Here is a 20,368-nt window from a genome sequence, read left to right on the forward strand (position 1 = left end):
GGTTTCACACTCTTGGCCAGGTTGGTCTTGAACTCCTGACCTCCTGATCCACTCACCTTGGCCTCCCAAAGTGCTGGGATTACAGGCATGAGTCAACACACCCAGCCAATTGTACTTACTTCTAAGAACTCTTTGCCTAAACGAACAGAGTCTCTCTGTCTCTGTCTGTCTGTCTGTCTGTCTCTCTCTCTCTCTCTCTCTCTCTCTCTCTCTCTCGTGTGTGTGTGTGTGTGTGTGTGTGTATGTGTGTGTGTGTGTATACAGTATAATTTTTTTTTGAGACGAAGTTTTTCTCTTGTTGCCCAGGCTGGAGTGAAATGGCGTGGTCTTGCCTCACTGCAACCTCTGCATCCTGGGTTCAAGTGATTCTACAGCTTCAGCCTTCCAAGTAGCTGGGATTACAGGTGCTCACCACCATGCCTGGCTAATTTTTATATTTTTAGTAGAGACGGAGTTTCACCATGTTGGCCAGGCTGGTCTTGAACTCCTGACCTCAAGTGATCTACCTGCCTCATCCTCCCAAAGTGCTGGGATTACAGGCATAAGCCACTGTGCTTGGCCTGTCTCCTGTATTTTATCTAAAAGGTTACAGTTACATTATGTTACTATATGTTACTATATATGTTACATTATGTTACTTTAATTTTGTAGTCCATTTTACTTAATTTTTGTATAAGGTATCAGGTTTAGGTCAAGGTTCATTTTTTTGCATATGGATGTTTAATTGTTCTAATACCATGTGTAGGAATTAAAAACTATACTTTCATCATGGAATTGCTTTTGCACCTTGCTAAAAACAGTTTTGTGAGTCTATACCAATATTCGGTTTCCTTGATCTCTGTGTCTCTTCCTTCACCAATATCACACTGTCTTTATTTCTGTATAGTTAGTCTTAAAACTGGTTATTGTGATATTTTCAACTCTATTCTTTAAAAAAAAAACTTTTAGCTATTCTAGTTCCTTTGCCTTTCTATATACATTTTGGAATCAATTTCTATCTTTAAAGTATTTCTAGGAGTTTGATTGGAATTGAGTTACATTTTATGCAAAAAAAGAGTTAAAATAATAGGCCCAGTACTGCTATCCCTAAAAAGGTCTGTTTGCAAGGTTGGTCCTTGGCTGATAATCTGGAAACTTGGCCAGTAAGCAGTCCCTACACTGATATAAAACTTTCTCTGAATGATAACCATAGCTTACTGTGCCTAAACTCTTCATGCAAACAATGTCTTTTAGGCTGAATACCTGCTTTCCTTTTGGGAGTCTGGAACTTCAGAACATGCTAGGCAAAGAGTGTTTATTTGACTAGTTCCCAATAAACTTTTGGGCACTGAGTGATAGTAAGCTTCTGTGGTAGACAATACTTCCCATTTGTTGTCAGAACTCATTGCTAGAGCAATAAAGTGCATCCTGAAGCGACTCTACTGACAGGACTCTTGGAAGCTTGCTTGTGGCTTTTTCCAGACTTTGCCCCATGCTTCTTATCCCTTTGCTGATTTTACTTTGTATCCTTTCCCTGAAATAAATCATAGTCATGAGTATTACTATATACTAAGTCCTCTGAGCTCTCCTAGGAAATCATTGTGCTGGAGGTGGTCTTGGGGAACCCCAATACCCATCTATAGGTGAATTTGAATAGAATTGACACTTTGCTATGTTGAATCTTCCAGCATATGGTATGTTTTCCTGTTTATTTAAATTTTCTTTTTCTTTGATTTATTTTTCTCATCATACAGATCCTATATATGTTTTGTTAGATTTATAAAAAATATTTTCCTTTCTTGAAGCTATTGTAAATGATGTTTTTTTTAAATTTAGCTTTCTATTTGTACTTTGCCAGTATGAAATACGATTGATGTTTGTGTGTTGGCCTTGTATTCCGTGACTTTGCTAAAATTCAGTCTTAGGAGTTCTTTTTTTTTGTAGCGTTCTTGGAGTTATCTACATAGATAATTGTGTCATCTGCAAATAAGGACAGTTTATTTCTTCCTTTCTAATCTCCATGCTTTTTATTTCATGTTTTATTATATTGCCTGGGACTTCCATTATGATATTGATATAGAAGCAGTAAGAGTGGACAGCCTTACCTTACTCCTGATTTTAGGAGGAACGCATTGACTTTAACTATCAGTGTGATTTTAACTGTAGGATTTTTGTAAATACCTTTGATCAGGTTAAGAAAGTTACTTTCTATTTCTAGTTTGATGCTGTGTAATGTATTTTTTATCATGAATAAATGTTAGATTTTGTCAAATGCTTTTTTCCTGAATCTATTGATATAATTTTTTTTGATTTAGACTAATATAGTAAGATATCAATTGATCTTCAAAAATAGAAGCAACCTTATTTTTATATTCTTGAGATAAACCTCTTTTGGTCCTGGTATATTATTCTTTTTATATATTGCTGGATTTTATTTGCCAATATTTTGTTGAGGATTTTTACATCTATGTTTATGATGGATGTTGGGATGTTGGCCTGTAGCATTCTGGTTGGTTTCTGTTTTTTGGTTTTTGTTCTGGTATCAGAATAGTGATCTTGTAAAGTAAGTTGGGAACTATCCCCACCCTTCTGTTTTCTGGAAGAGATGTGTAGAATTAATGTTATTTCTTCTTTAAATGTTTGATAGAATTTGCAAGTGAAAACATCAGTGCCTGGGGGGTTATTTTCCTAAATGGTTTTCAGTGAAGAATATCATTCCTTTAATAGTTATAAAGTTATTTAAGTTATCTATTTCATCTTGGGTGACTTTTGGTATTTTGTGGTTTTCAAGGAGTTGGTGGTCTCTTCCCTCTAAGTTGTTGAATTTATGTGCATAGAGTTGTTCATAGTGTTCACTCTTTTTCATTCTTGATACTGGTAATTTGTGTCTTCTCTCTTTTTTATCAGTCTTGCTAGAAGTTTACTAATTTTATTCATCTTTCAAAAAAGCAGATTTTGATCTCATCCATTTTTCTTTATTTTTCTGTTTTTAGTATTCTTTATATCTGCTCTAAATTTTATAGTTTTAAAAATAGTTTCCTTTCTTCTTGCTTTTGGTTTAATTTCTTTATTATCCATAGTGATTTTCTGTGTACTAATTCTGTTACTGAGAGAGGAGTACTGAAGTCTTCAACTATAATTGTGGATTTGTCTAAGTTTTATCATTTTTTCTTTGTGTTTTTTGAAGTTCTGTTAGGAACATACACATTTAGGATTATTAGATCTTATTTATATTTATTTCTGACCTTTTTCTCATGTAGCAATTCTCATATAGCAGTGGTTATATGATTGCAAACATCTTTCCAGTAAACCTGACATATTTTTACATCTATTTTGTTTGCAGTATGGTATTTCTCTTCTGTCATACCCATCCTGCTATTAATGGACATTTAAGTTATTTTCAAATATTGTTCTTTGAAATAAACCTGTAGTGAATATACATATATGTGCATTTTTTATAATTTTACTAATTTTTCTCTGGAACAAATGACTGTGAATAGGATTATTAGATCAAAACATGCACATGAAAAATTTTTGTACATGTTGACAACTGTCCTTCTGAAATGTCATGACCATTTATGCTTTTACCATTACTGAATGAAAATGCTTATTTGCCCATAATCTTATCAATACAATTTGTATTTTTTACCATCTGATAAGTGAAAATTTTAATGTGTTATTTTAGCTAGATGTACAGAAGAATTGGCATTTTAAAAAATTATATATTTATTTAACGTTAGGTGCATACTATATCTGGCATTTCTCCCCATGTTATCCCTTCCCACTCCCCACTGTCTTTCTCCTACTCCCACCCCTAACTGCCCCCAGTGTTTGATGTTCCTCTCCCTGAGTCCACGTGTTCTCATCTGACACAAAAATTGACATTTTAAGTAGTCAAGTTTATCAGTTCTTTCCCTTATAGCTTTAAGATTTGTTTCTTGCTTAGGAAAGTCATTAGTCCAGAATTTTATAAATATTTCTCCAGATTTTTTTTAGAATATTTATAGTTTCATTTCTACTTTTAAATCCTTAGTCTGCTTGGTGCCAGAATATAAACACCTTTCTCCAATGATTATCTGGTTATTCCAACACCATTTATTTTCATTATCCACTGGTTTGAAATGATACCTTTATCATACATACTTCAGTTTGTTTGTGGTCTTTCCAGTTCTCTTCCATTGATCTATTTGTCTACTCTAACATCAGTAGTATGCTTTTTTTAAAATTATTACAGCTTTGTAATACATTTATTGCCTCTTTACTTATCTTTTATAAAATATTCCTGATTGTTCTTGCACCTTAATTCTTCCAGGTGAGCTGTAGAATAATTTTGTCAAGTTTTAAAAAATAGCCTGGTAGGATTAATTCAGGAAAAAAATCAGATTTTATAATATTAAACTTTCTAAGCCTGTTACATTGTGTTGGTTTACTTCCCAGGTCTTTTACAATTTTAAATTTTTATAAATTTTCTTCATATTGGTCCCACTAACTTAAAAATGTTTTTCTTGAGTATTGAGAATTTTTTAAACTGTTATGAGTGTTCTCCTTTTTCTCTTTTAAAATTTACTGCTAGTATATTGGGAAAACTTGATTTTTTCTGTATTTTATATTCATCTACTTTGCTGAAGTTAGTCATGATTTGTTTAATTTACTCTTGGACTTGATATGCATATACTTTGTTTAGAATTTTTGCAAATTTACTCATAAATCAGATTTATTTTTAAGTTTCTAGTGAAATTTGCTGTCTTTATTAAGTGTAGTAAATATTTAATAAAGGTCTTTATAAAGAGTTACTCTAGCTTTATCACATAATTAGGGAAATTTTCCAACAGTACTAACTTTAACACAGGAATCATATTTTGCTTGAAGAAATTATCCATGAGCCCATCAATGTATAGTACCATTTTTTGCGTGTGATTTTTTTGAGAAATTTTTCTAATAACAATGGTTATTGGCCTAGTAAGCTTTTCTTGCTCTTCTTGAGTCATTTCTGTAGTTTATATTTTTCATTTTTTAAATTATATTTTAAGTTCTGGGGTACATGTGCAGATCTTACAGGATTGCTACATAAATATACACACGCCATGGTGGTTTGCTGCCTCCATCCCCCCATCACCCACATTAGGCACTCCTCCTAATGCTATCCCTCCCCAATCTCCCCCCCGCCACTATCCCTTTCTTCACCTCCCACTCCCAACAGACCCCAGTTTGTGATGTTCCACTCCCTGTGTCCATGTGTTCTCATTGTTCAACACTCACTTATGAGTGAGGACAATGCAGTGTTTGGTTTTCTGTTCTTGTGTCAGTTTGCTGAGAATGATGGTTTCCAGCTTCATCCATGTCTCTGCCAAAGACATGAACTCATCCTTTTTATGGCTGCATAGTATTCCATGGTGTGTATGTGCCACATTTTTTTATCCACTTTATCATTGATGTGCATTTGAGTTGGTTCCAAGTCTTTGCTCCTGTGAACAGTGCTGCAATAAACATACATGTACATGTGTCTTTATAATAGAATGATTTATAATCCTTTAGGTATATATCCAGTAATGGTATTTCTATTTCTAGAACCCTGAGGAATCACTACACTGTCTTCCACAATGGTTGAAGATGCTGGAGAGGATGTGGAAAAATGATTCCTATTTCTCCACATCTTCTCCAACATCTGTTGTCTCCAGATTTTTAAATGATCACCATTCTAACTGGCATGAGATGGTATCTCAATGTGGTTTTGATTTCTCTAGTGACCAGTGATGATGAGCATTTTTTCATATGTTTGTTGGCCTCATAAATGTCTTTTTTTGAAAAGTGTCTGTTCATATCCTTTGCCCACTTTTTGATGAGGTTGTTTGTTTTTTTTCTTGTAAATTTGTTTAAGTTCTTTGTAGATTCTGGATATTAGCCCTTTGTCAGATGGGTAGCTTGCAAAATTTTTTTCCCATTCCGTTGGTTGCCTGTTCACTCTAATGATAGTTTCCTTTGCTGTGCAGAAGCTCTTAAGTTTAATTAGATCCCATTTGTCTATTTTGTCTTTTGTTGTCATTGCTTTTGGTGTTTTAGTCCTGAAGTTCTTGCCTATGCCTATGTCCTGATTGGTATCGCCTAGGTTTTCTCTTAGGGTTTTTATGGTGTTAGGTCTTATGTTTAAATCTTTAACCCATCTGGAGTTAATTTTTGTGTAAGGTGTAAGGAAGGGGTCCAGTTTCAGCTTTCTGTGCATGGCTAGCCAGTTTTTCCAACACCGTTTATTCAATAGAGAATCCTTTCCCCATTTCTTGTTTTTGTCTGTTTTGTCAAAGATTAGATGGTTGTAGATGTGTGGTGTTATTTCTGCTGCCTCTGTTCTGTTCCATTGGTCTGTATCTGTTTTGGTACCAGTACCATGCTGTTTTGATTACTGTAGACTTGTAGTATAGTTTGAAGTCAGGTAGTGTGATACCTCCAGTTTTGTTCTTTTTGCTTAGGATTTATCTTGGCCATGTGGTCTCTTTTTTGGTTCCATATGAAGTTTAAGGTGGCTTTTTCCAGTTCTGTGAAGAGGGTGGGATAGTGTTGAATCTGTAAATTACTTTGGGTGGTATGGTCATTTTCATATTGATTCTTCCTAACCATGAGCATGGAATGTTTTCCCCGCTGTTTGTGTCCTCTCTTATTTCCTTGAGCAGTGTTTTGTAATTCTCCTTGAAGAGTTCCTTCATGTCCTTAGCTGTATTCCTAGGTATTTTGTTCTCTTTGTAGCAATTGTGAATGGCAGTTTGTTCTTGATTTGGCTCTCTTTAAGTCTGTTATTGGTGTATAGGAATACTTGTGATTTCTGCACATTGATTTTGTACTCGGAGACTTTGCTGAAGTTGCTTATCATCTTAAGGAGATTTTGGGCTGAGACAATGGGGTCTTCTAAATATACAGTCATGTCATCTGCAAATAGACAATTTGATTTCCTCTTTCCTAATTGAATACCCTTTATTTCTTTTTCTTGCCTGATTGCTCTGGCTAGAACTTCCAATACTATGTTGAATAGGAATGATAAGAGAGGGCACCCTTGTCTAGTGTCAGTTTTCAAAGGGAATGCTTTCAATTTTTACCCATTCAATATGATATTGGCTGTGGGTTTGTCATAAATAGCTTTTATTATTTGGAGATATATTCTATCAATACCTAGTTTATTGAGAGTTTTTAGCATAACGTGTTGTTGAATTTTGTTGAAAGCCTTCTCTGCATCTATTGAGATAATCATGTAGTTTTTGTCTTTGGTTCTGTTTATGTGATGGATTACGTTATAGATTTGCATATGTCGAACCAGCATTGCATCCCCAGGATAAAGCCAGTTGATTGTGCTGGATAAGCTTTTTGATGTGCTCTTGCATTTGGTTTGCCAATATGTTATTGAAGATTTTTGCATCAATGTTCATCGTGGATATGGGCCTGAAATTTTCTTTTTTAGTTGTGTCTCTACCAGATTTTGGGATCAAGATGATGTTGGTCTGGTAAAATGAGTTAGGGAGTGGGTGGGCGGTGCCAAGATGCTGAGAGGAGACCTGAATGCAGCTCCCAGCAAATGGGATGCAGAGGGCTAGAATACTACACAATTCCAAGTGAGGTACTGGCTTCATTTTAGGGGGACTGGAAGGACTCTGAAAGTAGCCCAGGGAGGGAGCCAAAGCAGGGTGAGAGCCGCCCAGGGAGAATGAACCAAGACAGGATGTGGCGAGTCCCACCTGGAACATGCAGCCGGCTCAGGGGATCAGGGGACTTCACCACCTTGGTGCTCTGATTCTGGTCCTGTGCTTACCTCATCCCTCCTGCAACCCATGGTCCATGAGAGCCCTGCCAGACTGAGGGGTGCCATGGGTTGTCGATGCAAATTTGAGTGATGGCTCCCACCTGGTGCTATAAGTTGTCAGCTGGACCAGGGCGGAAGTTTGGACTAGCGAAGTGGGACGAACAACCTGTCCCACAGAAAGAGGCAGAGTTGAAAGCAGGGAAACAGGTCATAAGGCCTGGCAAGCCCACCCCCGACAAAACTCAAATTGAAGCCTGCATGCCAGAGAGCTTGGCAACGAATACGCCAGTTTGACCCCAACCAGAAAGATCAAGCTCAGGGAAGGAGAGACACCATTGGGAAGGTGGGGCCAATTTCACCTGCAAAAAAACCCCAGGGGAAGACTTCCCACCCAGCCACTTGACTGAATCTCAGGCAGCCCAGCAGCGCCTCTACAGGCCAAAAAAAGATATAGCTCCAACTGCAACAGAAAGGACATCCACTCAGAGATTTCTCACGAAATTACCAACTTCAAAGATCAAAGGGAGATAAATCCATGAAGATGGGGAAAAAACAGCACAAAAAGCATGAAACCTTCAAAGACCAGAATACCTCTTCTCCTCCCAGGGATCACAACTCCTCAGCATCAAGGGAACAAAACAAGACAGAAGATGAGTGTGACGAATTGACAGAAGCAAGCTTCAGAAGGTGGATAATAACAAACTTCTCTGACTTAAAAGACCATGTTCTAACCCAATGCAAAGAAACTAAGAACCTTGAAAAAAGGTTAGACAAAATGCTAACTAGAATAACCAGCAAGAACATAAATGACTTGATGGAGATGAAAAACACAGCAGGAGAATTTTGTGAGGCATGCACAAGTTTTGACAGCTGAATCAATCAAGCAGAAGAAAGGATATCAGAGATAGAAGATCAAATCAATGAAATAAAACAAGAAGGCAAAATTAGAGAAAAAAAGAGTGAAAAGAAACGAACAAAGTCTCCAAGAAATATGGGATTATGTGAAAAGACCTAATCTATGCTTGATCAGTGTACCTGAATCCAAGCTGGAAAACACTCTTCAGGATATTATCCAAGAGAACTTCCCCAACCTAAAAAGGCAGGCCAACATTCAAACCAGAAAATACAGAGAAGATTCCTCGAGAAGAGCAACCCCAAGGCACATAATCATCAGATTCACCAGGATTGAAATGAAGGAAAAAATCCTAATGGCAGCCAGAGAGAAGGGTCAAGTCACCCACAAAGGAAAGACCTTCAGGCTCACAGCGGATCTCTCGGCAGAAACTCTACAAGCTAGAAGGGAGTGGGGGCCAATATTCAACATCCTTAAAGAAAAGAACTTCCAACCCAGAATTGCATATCTGGCCAAACTAAGGAGAAATATAATTGAAGGAGAAATAAAATCCTTTATGGAGAAGCAATTGCTGAGAGATTTCGTCACTACAAGACCTGCCTTACAAGAACTCCTGAAGGAAGTACTACACATGGAAAGGAGCAACCAGTACGAGCCACTGCAAAAACGTACCAAATGGTAGCTAAACATAGAAAGGAACAACCAGTACCAGCCACTCCAAAAACATACCAAATGGTAAAGAGCATCAACACAATGAAGAAACTGTCAACTAATGGGCAAAACAGCTAGCATCAAAATGGTAGGATCAAATTCACACATAACAATATTAACCTTAAATGTAAATGGGCTAAATGCCCCAATCAAAAGTCACAGACTGGCAAATTAGATAAAAAGTCAAAACCCATTGGTGTGCTGTATCCAGGAAACCCATCTCACATGTAAGGACACACATAGGCTCAAAATGAAGGGATGAAGGAAGATCCACCAAGCAAATGGAGAACAAAAAAAGCAGGAGTTGCAATCCTAGTCTCTGATAGAATAGACTTTAAACCAACAAAGATCAAAAGAGACAAAGAAGGGCATTACATAATGGTAAAAGGATTGATACAACAAGAAGAGCTAATGATCCTAAATATATATGCACCCAATGCAGGAGCACCCAGATACATAAAGCAAGTTCTTAATGACCTACAAAGAGACTTAGACTTCCACACAATAGTAGTGGGAGACTTTAACACTCCACTACTCCACTGTCGATATTAGACAGATCAATGAGACAGAAAATTAACAAGGATTTCCAGGACTTGAACTCAGATCTCGACCAAGCAAAGCTAATAGCCATCTACAGAACTCTCCACCCCAAATCCACAGAATATACATTCTTCTCAGCACCACATCACAGTTGACACAGTTTCTTCATTGTGTCTTTACCACTGGTACATTTTTGCAGTGGCTGGTACTGGTTGTTCCTTTCCATGTTTAGTGCTTCCTTCAGGAACTCTTATGAGGCAGGCAAAATCTCTCAGCAATTGCTTGCCTGTAAAGGATTTTATTTCTCCTTCATTTATGAAGCTTAGTTTGGCTGGATATGAAATTCTGGGTTAAAAGTTCTTTTCTTTAAGGATGTTGAATATTGACTCCCACACTCTTCTGGCTTGCAGAATTTCTGCCAAGAGATCTGCTGTGAGACTGATGGGCTTCCCTTTGTGGGTAACCCAACCTTTCTCTCTGGCTGCCCTTAGCATTTCCTCCTTTATTCCAACCCTGGTGAATCTGACGATTATGTGCCTTGGAGTTGCTCTTCTTGAGGAATATCTTTGTGGTGTTCTCTGTTATTTTCTGGATTTGAATATTGGCCTGCCTTGCTAGGTTGGGGAAGTTCTCTTGGATAATAACCTGAAGAGTGTTTTCCAGGTTGGATTCATTCTCCCCATCACATTCAGGTACAACGATCAAACAGTTCTCCTGTCTCAGTCTCTGGGGTAGCTAGGATTACAGGTGGGTACTGCTACTGCCTGACTACTGTTTATACTTTTTGTAGAGATGGGGTTTTACCATGTTGGCCAGGCTTATCTTGGACTCCTGACCTCAACGATACCCCCACCTCAGCCTCCCAAAGTGTTGGGATTACAGGCATGAGCTACAGCACTGGGCTTTGTAGTTTATATTTTCCTAAAAACATATCCATTTCTTGGATATATTGTTATATCATAGATTGTACATAGTATCATTTCGTAACCCTTTGTAATGAATTATTTTCTCATTCATAGTGTATGTGATGTTATCTTCCTCATATGTGTTGCATTCATATATACACATTCTTTTCCTCACAAACAGTTTTTTTAAAAAAAATCCTCCCCTTTCTGTGTCCATGTGTTCTCATTGTGGGTGAAGGGGAGAAGAAAAGCAAAGCACACTGCCATGTGTGTACCTACGCAACTGTCTTGCATGCTCTGCTCATGTACCCCAAAACCTATAATCCAATAAAAAATTTAAAAAAAAATCCTCTAGTCGTTTCAAAGAACCAGCTCATGGGTAAATGTATACATTTTCTGTTTTAAAAATTCATTTAACATCTACTTTTATTTTTATTTTATTCTTGTTTTACTAAGGTTTGTTTTGTTGTTTTCCCTACTTCTTGAATTGAATGCTTAGTCTGTTTTATTCCTAATAACAAAAGATCCAAAGCTATACATTTTCTTCTAAGTATAGTTCTGAGTATATCCCATTAGCTTTGAAAAACAGTGTTGTAACTCTCTTGATTTTTCTCAGTAATCTGGAGTTGCAATTTTAATTCCTCTTTGACCCTGTTTTTTGTTTTTTTTTTAGTGCTTAAAATGTGTTCCTTTTAAAAAATAAATATGATAAAATATGTTCCTCATTTTATTTAAAAACAAAACATTTTTAAAATATGTTCCTTTTTTGTTTTATCCTTTTATTATCAATTTATAGATTTTCTTCATGGTTTTAGATACAAGTTTTTTTTTTTTTTTTTTGAGATGGAGTTTCGCTCTTGTTACCCAGTCTGGAGTGCAATGGCGTGATATCGGCTCACCGCAACCTCCGCCTCCTGGGTTCAGGCAATTCTCCTGCCTCAGCCTCCTGAGTAGCTGGAATTACAGGCAAGTGCCACCATGCCCAGCTAATTTTTTGTATTTTTAGTAGAGACGGGGTTTCACCATGTTGACCAGGATGGTCTCGATTTCTTGACCTCTTGATCCACCCTCCTCCGCCTCCCAAAGTGCTGGGATTACAGGCTTGAGCCACTGTGTCTGGCCTATAATAAGTTTTTATAAATGATTCACTGAAGAACTGTATTCTATATAGGGTACGATGATCATTATATTAATTTTGGCTTAATAATTATATAATTTACATGCTAATTTATTTTTTCTAATTTATCAAAGCCTAAGAGCAGTATGGTAACTACCCACAAATATTATTGTTTAGTTAATTTCTCCTGGCATTTCTTTACCTCTGCTATCCTACCTTTACCTCCCTGACCTATACAATATTTTAACTGAAAAAATTAATATGTGCTTATAATATGTATTGTTAACAAAAATTCTCTGAAAAGGAATTTTGAGGAAAGAGACTTTATTCCAGTGAACAGTTTGCAAACCAGGAGATACGACCTTTAGTGTAAAACAAAGGTGTGCTCCTGAGAAAAAATTAAGCCTTTAGGTTTTCCAAGTTCCCACCCAGGTTGCAATTCGGTCTATTCATGCAAATGAAATATTCAAACTTACTTAGTTCTGATTGGTATATGGTAAACACAGCTGAGCCCTGATTGGCCAATGCAAATGAATTCCAAAAGTCTCAAAGTTAAAGAAGTGTGAGTTTTCTGTAGACCTATGAGCACCTATACGACCTCTAGTCAGCAAATGGTCACTTGGCTGTATTTTAAATTTAGGCCCAGTTAGCCACTGAGGATCTATCCAAAAGGACTGGCTGTTTCAGGTTTACAGTTGTTCACAGTGTATATGTGTAAGTGTTCATATGTGTGTGTGTGTTTTTAATAATCCTTTTCTCCTGACTCTGGGTTAGCAACTATAAATTGTTTAGGGTGTATCCTTACAGATCCTTTATTGTGTGTCTTATCACTTAAAAAAAAATTTTTTTTTACTATCCTTTCTTTTAAACTCTTAAGTTATATGAGCAATACATGAAATATAGCTTTTAATGGGTGTGGGTTATATGATATTTGGTTGTATGACTAATATGAATAGGTTATGCTGTACACATTGCTCTGGACTTTGCTTTTTTTAGGAATAAGCCTTGGTCATCTTACCATATAAGTGTAGATCTACCATATTCTTTTAAACTGCTGCATGATACCCTTTTATGTGAATATAGTCTTTAGTTAACCAACTCTTTTGATAGACCTGGTCTGTTAATTTCCCCTCAAGTAAGATGAGATAATTTGCATATTTTATCTTCTTCTGGTTTTAGTTAAAATAGTCTAGACTTTTGGATCCAGATTATTATTATTTAATACATTATCTTCCCTATGGATAATTATTTTTGACATTTCTAGATGTAAACCTGCTTTCCTTAATTTTGTCTGATATATTTTGAGTCATTTCAATCTAAAAGTTCATTCTTTGACTCAGATAAATTTTTATATTTTATTTTTTGACATTATTACCCTTCTGCCTTTTCTCTCCGTGTGTGTGTGTGTGTCCAGAATTTATTCCCTCAAGTTATTATTCAATATATTCAACTTTCTTTTATCTCTTAATTCTGGGAGGATATGTTAAGGTAGCCTTTGGAATAATCAATTTTGTTTTGGTAGTATCTAATATGCTGTTCATTGCCTCCATTACATTGTTTAAATTAGTACTTTTTTTCATCAAAAATCAGTCTTTCTGGGTCCCAGAATGTTCTCTTTTCATAGATTCAGTGTCCTCTCAGACCTTGTTGAGGGTCTACTCTTTAAAAGTATATTCCAGTTCTTTGGAGTAAAAGAACTCAGAGCAAGTGTCATAGGTAGAGACTTGCTCAGATTCTTCAGCACTTTTCTCCTTTAAAAATTACTTGTTTACCTGTGTGTGCATGTGTGTGTATGTGTGTGTGTGTGTGTGTATATATATATATATATATATATATATATATATATATATATATATATGGTTGATTTTCTTTGTATTTGTAGGTGATCTTTGAGTTTTGGAATCTGAGGTGGATTTTATCAGACTTGTCTCCTAGTGCAAGAATAAGAGTATTCTTTATATGTTCTATTGTTTCAATTTGTCACTTCCCTATTGTTTCCTCTTACCTACTTATAGATAGGGAGAGCAGTTGTTTCTGAAGAATTGAAAGAGTGTTCTAACCAGAGGGACTTGTGAAGAAAGGAGAGAATCTTGCTAATGTGCGGAAGGACTTCTTGTCCACATTTGTTGTAGCTGCTTGAAATCACCTAGAGCACTGCCACTGTACTCTGACCAGCATAAAAACTCTCGTTTGGGGCCTGATGCTGAGGGGGCTGAAAAGCATATCATGTGAAGAATAGTTAGAGGAAGTACAGTTATTTGGTCTAGAGTGGGAAAGATTTATAGGAGACATAATAACTATCTTTAGTAGTTAAAGGCCTGGCACAAGAAGGATTAGACTTGTTCTATGTGGTTCCAAGTGGTAGAATTATGTTAGAAGGGTTTTGCCTTACATTCAAGGAAGGAAAATTGCTATAAGTGACATAGCTGCTGTTTTAAATATTTATTGACTCTAGATTTTTAACCATTCATTCAGATATAATGCACACACTTTGATGTGTTACCACTTGATACCAACATGTATGCATGCATAAGTGGCCAAGTGCCTATGTGAGGTAATAGAAGGAGGCTATACAAGCACTGGCTGTGCATTTGCTCACAGAGGCATTATCCTTAGGGAACTGCTGCTTTCCATTCCTAGCCTCTTTTTATTCTTCATAATCACCTGACTGTAATTTCTTGATACTTAACATGGTAGTCATTACTTTTCTTATGTATGGGCTCTTCCCATCCCTTTCTCCTGACATACCTTTAGTTTCAAACTCTCTCCTCTTCCTCTCTTTTTCTGAGCCCTCCAAATGCTTCCATCCTCTGCCTGCTTCCCAGTTCCAAAGTTGCTTCCATATTTTCAGGTATCTTTATAGCAATGCCCCATTCTTTGGTACCAATTTTCTGTGTTAGACAATTCTTGCATTGCTGCAAAGAAATACCAGAGACTGGGTAATTTATTTTAAAAAGAGGTGTTAATTCAAAATATTTGAGACAGTTTTCAGTCAATTTTGAGAGTTTATTTTTCTTGCATGACACAGCCTCAGGAGGTCTTGATGACATGTACCCAAGGTGGTCAGGGCACAGTTTGATTTTATACATTTTAGGGAAAAATGAGATTTCAGTCAATATTTATAAGGTGTACACTGGTTCACTCTGGAAAGGTGGGAAAACTAGTAGTGGGGAGGGGGCTTCCAGGTCATATGTAGATAAGAGACAAATGATTGCATTGTTTTGCATTTCTGAATAGCTTTACCAAAGGAACCAATCAGGTATGCATTTATCTCATTGAGCAGAGGGATGACTGAATAGAATGGAAGGCAGATTTGTCTTAAGAAGTTCCCAGCTTGACTTTTCTCTTTAGCTTAGTGATTTTGGGTCCCAATATTTATTTTTCTTTTGCAGAGGCTTGACTGGGCATGGTGGCTCATGCCTGTAATCCCAGCACTTTGGGAGGATTGCTTGAAGCCAGGAGTTTGAGATCAACCTGGGCAACATAGTGAGACCCTGTCTCTACAAAAATTAAAAAGAAAAAAAAGTAGATGTTTAATTGGTTCACAGATCTGCAGGCTATATAAGCATGGTATTGATATCTGCTTGACTTCCCTTCAGTGAGCCTGTACTTGTGGTAGAAGGTGAAGCAGGAGCAGGCTGTTACATGGCGAAAGCAGGAGCAAAGGGGTAGGGTAAAGTGCCACACACTTTTAGACAACCAGATCTCACAAGAATTCACTGTTGACAGAGCCAGAACAGCACCAAGCCATGCACTTGTGAGCCTGTACTTGTGGTAGAAGGTGAAGCAGGAGCAGGCTGTTACATGGCGAAAGCAGGAGCAAAGGGGTAGGGTAAAGTGCCACACACTTTTAGACAACCAGATCTCACAAGAATTCACTGTTGACAGAGCCAGAACAGCACCAAGCCATGCACGCTCTATCCCCGTGACCCAAACACAATCTCACCAGGCCCCACCTCCCACATTGGGGATTACAATTCAACATGAGATCTAGAGGGAACAACAGCCAAACTGTATCAGGCACCAATAGGAAACTAACACAGAACAGATTTCTCAGTAGATCCATGGCCATATTTCAGAAACAGTAGGAACTGTTTCTTGGTATTTCTGTTATTCAAAAATTTAATATGTTTATGTAAATATAATATATTGCTCAACCATTATATTGGGCCATCTTCTGATAATTATTCATCCATGAAAATATACCTCAGTTTCTCCAGTGCTTCTCATTGACCTACTTTTTGATCATCTAGGTACCAGTCGTTAAGAGTAACCTATATAAGAGGAGGTCCAATTAAGTGAAACTTATGGGGAAGGTAATGTCACTCAATATAAGGAATAATTTTCTATTAAAGCCATTCAAAAAGAGATTGGGCTATATTTGGAGGTTTTATGGCAGGACCTAAACAACTACTTGGTGGAGATGTTAAAGAGAATATTCATGCATTGGTTGAGTTGTTGGATGAGGACAGATTTTATTCTTGAATCCTAAGAACCCAAGGTGTTGTGAGGAAGCAGCACTGAAAATTGGGTGGGACTCTTGTGCAAATTATGCCTACACAAGGTCCTAGCCAAAGCCGAAGCCACCAGTAGAATCTAGCTCACACTTTGTTTGCCAAACTATACATCCTGGCTGTGGGACTGGTGTGCCCTGAGGCAGGTGTAACCTTTGGCTAATTCATATAAATGTATTATCTACTTGATAAGATATATGCTTGAAGGGCTTCATTCACCCAAAGAAAGTACTTTTTTTCTAATTTGCAGAAAGATATTACATGGGCCAGCACAAACCATGGGACTAGGGCTATAGGAGATGGTTTTGTGGAGTTGGTGAAGGAGAAATAAGAAAAAGAAACTAGAAATCAATAGCAGGAGGAAGTTGGGAAACCATACAAATACATGGACATTAAAAAACATGCCCCTGAATGACAAATGGGTCAATGAAATTAAGAAGGAAATCAAATTCTTGAAACAAATGAAAACAGAAATACAACATACCAAAACCTGCGGGGTAAAACAGAAGTGGTACTAAGAGGAAATTTTATAGCAAATTTTTATTTTAAAAATCAGCATATCAAACAATCTAACAAGGCACCTTAAGGAACTGGAAAAGCAAGAACTGCTTTAACCCAAAATTAGTAGAAGGAAAGAAATAATAAAGATGAAATATAAACAAAAAAATGAAATAGAGACTAAAAAAATAGAAAAGATCAACAAAACAAAAAGCTGTTTTTTTGAAACGATAAGTAAAATAGACAAACAATTAGCTAGACTAAGAAAAAAGTGAGAGAGAACCCAAATAAAATCAGAAAAGAAAAAGAAGGGAAAGGGGGTTATATTATTACTTTAATCCCAGTTTGGCTTCTCCAGTCTTTGAGCTCACTTCTAAATTGTGCTATTGGTATCTGCTCTCAATTGATATATTTTAATAGCATATCTAGTTGGGAAGATAAAGTACTATAGGAATAAACTAATAAATGAGTTTCCATATTTCAGAGCTAAATAAACATCTCTTTTGGGAGGTCACCATACAAATTGGCAGCAAATGGGGAAAGAAGGAAAGTATTAGAGATCAAAGGGAGAAGATATTTCCACTCAAGGCTCTCATAGAGAAGGCAGAGCATTTCTCTCTGATTTGTAAAGCTGGTCAACTACCCAAATTTGTAAGGATAGATAATGCCAGTGTCCTCAGAGGCACAGGAGATACACACAGGAACCTAGCTAAAGCAGTTTCTGCATTCGTAGCAGAGTCCCAGCTAGCCAGGACTGTTCTTGATGTTGCACACAGTCCAAGTAGCTAGATCTATCTGGAGGTGAGTTTGGAACTGGATAATATGCAAATCTGTGTCATGTGTGTATTCCTCCAGGTGTCCTTTGAGATGACCCATGAGACCCTGTACTTGGCAGTGAAACTGGTGGATCTCTACCTAATGAAGGCAGTATGCAGGAAGGATAAGTTACAACTCCTTGGTGCTGCTGCCTTAATGATTGCAGCAAAATTTGAGGTGAGCCTGAGTCCCTATGGCCTGGAGAACTAATCAGGTTTCTGTCTAACCCAGTGAATGAATATATATTCATTGTTACATACTGCATAACAATGCTTTGGTCAACGATGGACTGCTTATACTATGGCGGTCCCATAAGAGTATAATGGAGCTGAAAAAGTCCTATCACCTAGGGATTTCTTAGCTTTTGTAGCATTGTAATGTAATAATGCATTACTCCTAATGGTGATGTTGGTATAAACAAACCTACTACACTGCAAGTCATATAAAAGTATAGCACATACAATTATGTATAGTACATAATGCTTGATAATGATATAAACTGTTACTAGTTTATGTGCTCACTATACTTCTGTTATTATTTTTTAACTAGAGACAAGGTCTCACTCTCTTGCCCAGGCTGGAGTGCAATGACGTGATCATAGGTCACTGTAACCACAAACTCCTGGGCTCAAGCAATCTTCCCACCATAGCCTCTCGAGTAGCTAGGACTATGGGCATGCACCACAGTGCCTCGCTGATTTCCAAAAATTTTTTTGGAGGAATGGGGTTCTCATTATGTTGCCCAGGCTGTTCTCAAACTCCTGGCCTCAAGCCATCCTCCTGCCTTGGCCTCCCAAATCACTGGGATTATGAGTGTGAGCCAGTGTGCCTGACCTGGTTTAGAGTATACTACTACTTACTTTAAAAAAAAAGGTTAACTGTAAAACAGACTCAGGCATGTCCTTCAGGAGGTTTTCCAGAAGAAGGCATTGTTGTAGGAGATGACAGCTCTAGCTCTATGCATATTATGACCCCTGAAAAAATTTCCAATGGGACAAGATGTGGAGATGGAAGGCAGTGATATTAATGATTCTGACCCTTTCTAGGCCTAGACTAATGTGTGTGTGTGTGTGTCTTCATTTTTAATTTAAAAAGTTTAAAAAGTAGAAAGCAAAGCCAGGCATGGTGTTTCAATGCCTGTAATCTTAGCACTTTGGGAGGCTAAGGCAAGAAGACTGCTTGAGCCCAAGAATTCAAGACCAGCCTGGGCAGCAAAGTGAGACCCCATCTCTACAAAAAATAAAAAAGATTAGCTGGGTATAGTGGCATGTATCTGTGGTCCCAGCTACATGGGAGGCTGAGGCAGGAGGATCCCTTGAGCCCAGGAGGTTGAGACTGTAGTGAGCTTTGTTCAAGCCACTGAATTCCAGTCTTGGTGACAGAACAAGACCCTGTCTCAAAAAGATTGTTTTTTTTTTTTAAAAAAAGAAGAAATCTTATATAATAAGAATATGAAAAAAGCAAATATTTTTATACAAATTTATACTGTGTGTGTGCTTTAAGCTGTTATAAAAAAGTTTTATGAAATAAAAAAGTTACAGTAAGCTGTTTAATTTATTATTGAAGAAAAAATTTTTTTATAAATCGAGTGTAGCCTAATTGTACAGGTACAGTATTTATAAAGTCCATGGTAGTGTACAGGAATGTCCTAGGTCTTCCCATTCACTCACTGACTCATCCAGAGCAACTTCTGCTCCCACAAGCTCCATTCATGGTAAGTACCTAATACAGGTAGCATTTTAAAATCTTTTATGCTGTATTTTTACTGTACCTTTTCTGTTTAGATAGGCTTAGATGCACAAATACCATTGTGTTACAATTGCCTACAGTATTCAGTAGAGTCGCATGTGTACAGGTGTGTAGCCTATAAGCAATAGGCTATACCATATACCCTGGGTGTGTAGGCTGTACCATCTAGGTTTTTAGAGGTACACTCTTACCTGTGATCTTCCCACAATAATGAAAATGATACATTTCTCATAAGATATTTTTCTTGAGTGACGTATAACTGTGTATACATATATTGATATGTACATATATACATGTGTATACACTTGTGTATATGTGTACCAATATGTGTGTATACAGTTACATACATACAAATAATTTTTTTGTCCCTCTTTCCAAAGCAGAGAAGTTGGTATTGGTTGGCAATGGTGGTGTATTTGTTTCCTGGCATCAGCAAGGTTCTTCCATTTTTTATCTGAAGATGTGTTATGTGGGCATCCACCTAATTAAATGGGTAGTTCTTTTTATAGCTTTGTTCTGGGCCATGATTGTCTGTCTCCACCATTTTCTTCTCCCACCGACTCCATCCCCATCTGGTGGAGTCTCAATCTGCTTATACAACAAAGTATTATCTAACCAGGGTGCTGGAGACATTTAAGAGAAAATGGCCTGGTGTTGATGGCAATGAGTCTAAATCGTCTAGGTGAAATAGTAATTTGGGAAGTAGCAGTATAAAAGTGAGTAGCTGGCCTTTTCTTCATGACCATAATCCATCTAACTAACCTCTTTGATTCCCCTTCCCTAGGTACTAACTGATCTTGTTCAACTTTCATTTTTCCTTCAGCTAGGCTAGTTGTAGGAAGCCTTAGGCTTTGGGAGCAGAGACGTGACAACTTTTACCAAAGATTTGAAAGAACTTTAGAA

At 37.1% G+C, this 20,368-nt stretch overlaps 1 protein-coding gene across 5 annotated transcripts in view; it reads left to right on the forward strand.

Annotated features, from left to right (window-relative positions):
* The window catches only part of CCNB3 (cyclin B3), a 91,121-nt gene that overhangs the window by 56,596 nt on the left and 14,157 nt on the right, over positions 1-20,368 (forward strand). For all 5 annotated transcript variants that reach the window (XM_054250902.2, XM_054250901.2, XM_035288756.3 and 2 more), the window contains exon 9: positions 17,756-17,893. In XM_054250902.2, the coding sequence (XP_054106877.2) occupies positions 17,756-17,893 (138 nt within the window). The remainder of the gene's footprint in view (positions 1-17,755; positions 17,894-20,368) is intronic.

The sequence above is a fragment of the Callithrix jacchus genome, chromosome X, assembly GCF_049354715.1.
Source record: "Callithrix jacchus isolate 240 chromosome X, calJac240_pri, whole genome shotgun sequence".
Taxonomy (NCBI): Eukaryota; Metazoa; Chordata; class Mammalia; order Primates; family Cebidae; genus Callithrix; species Callithrix jacchus.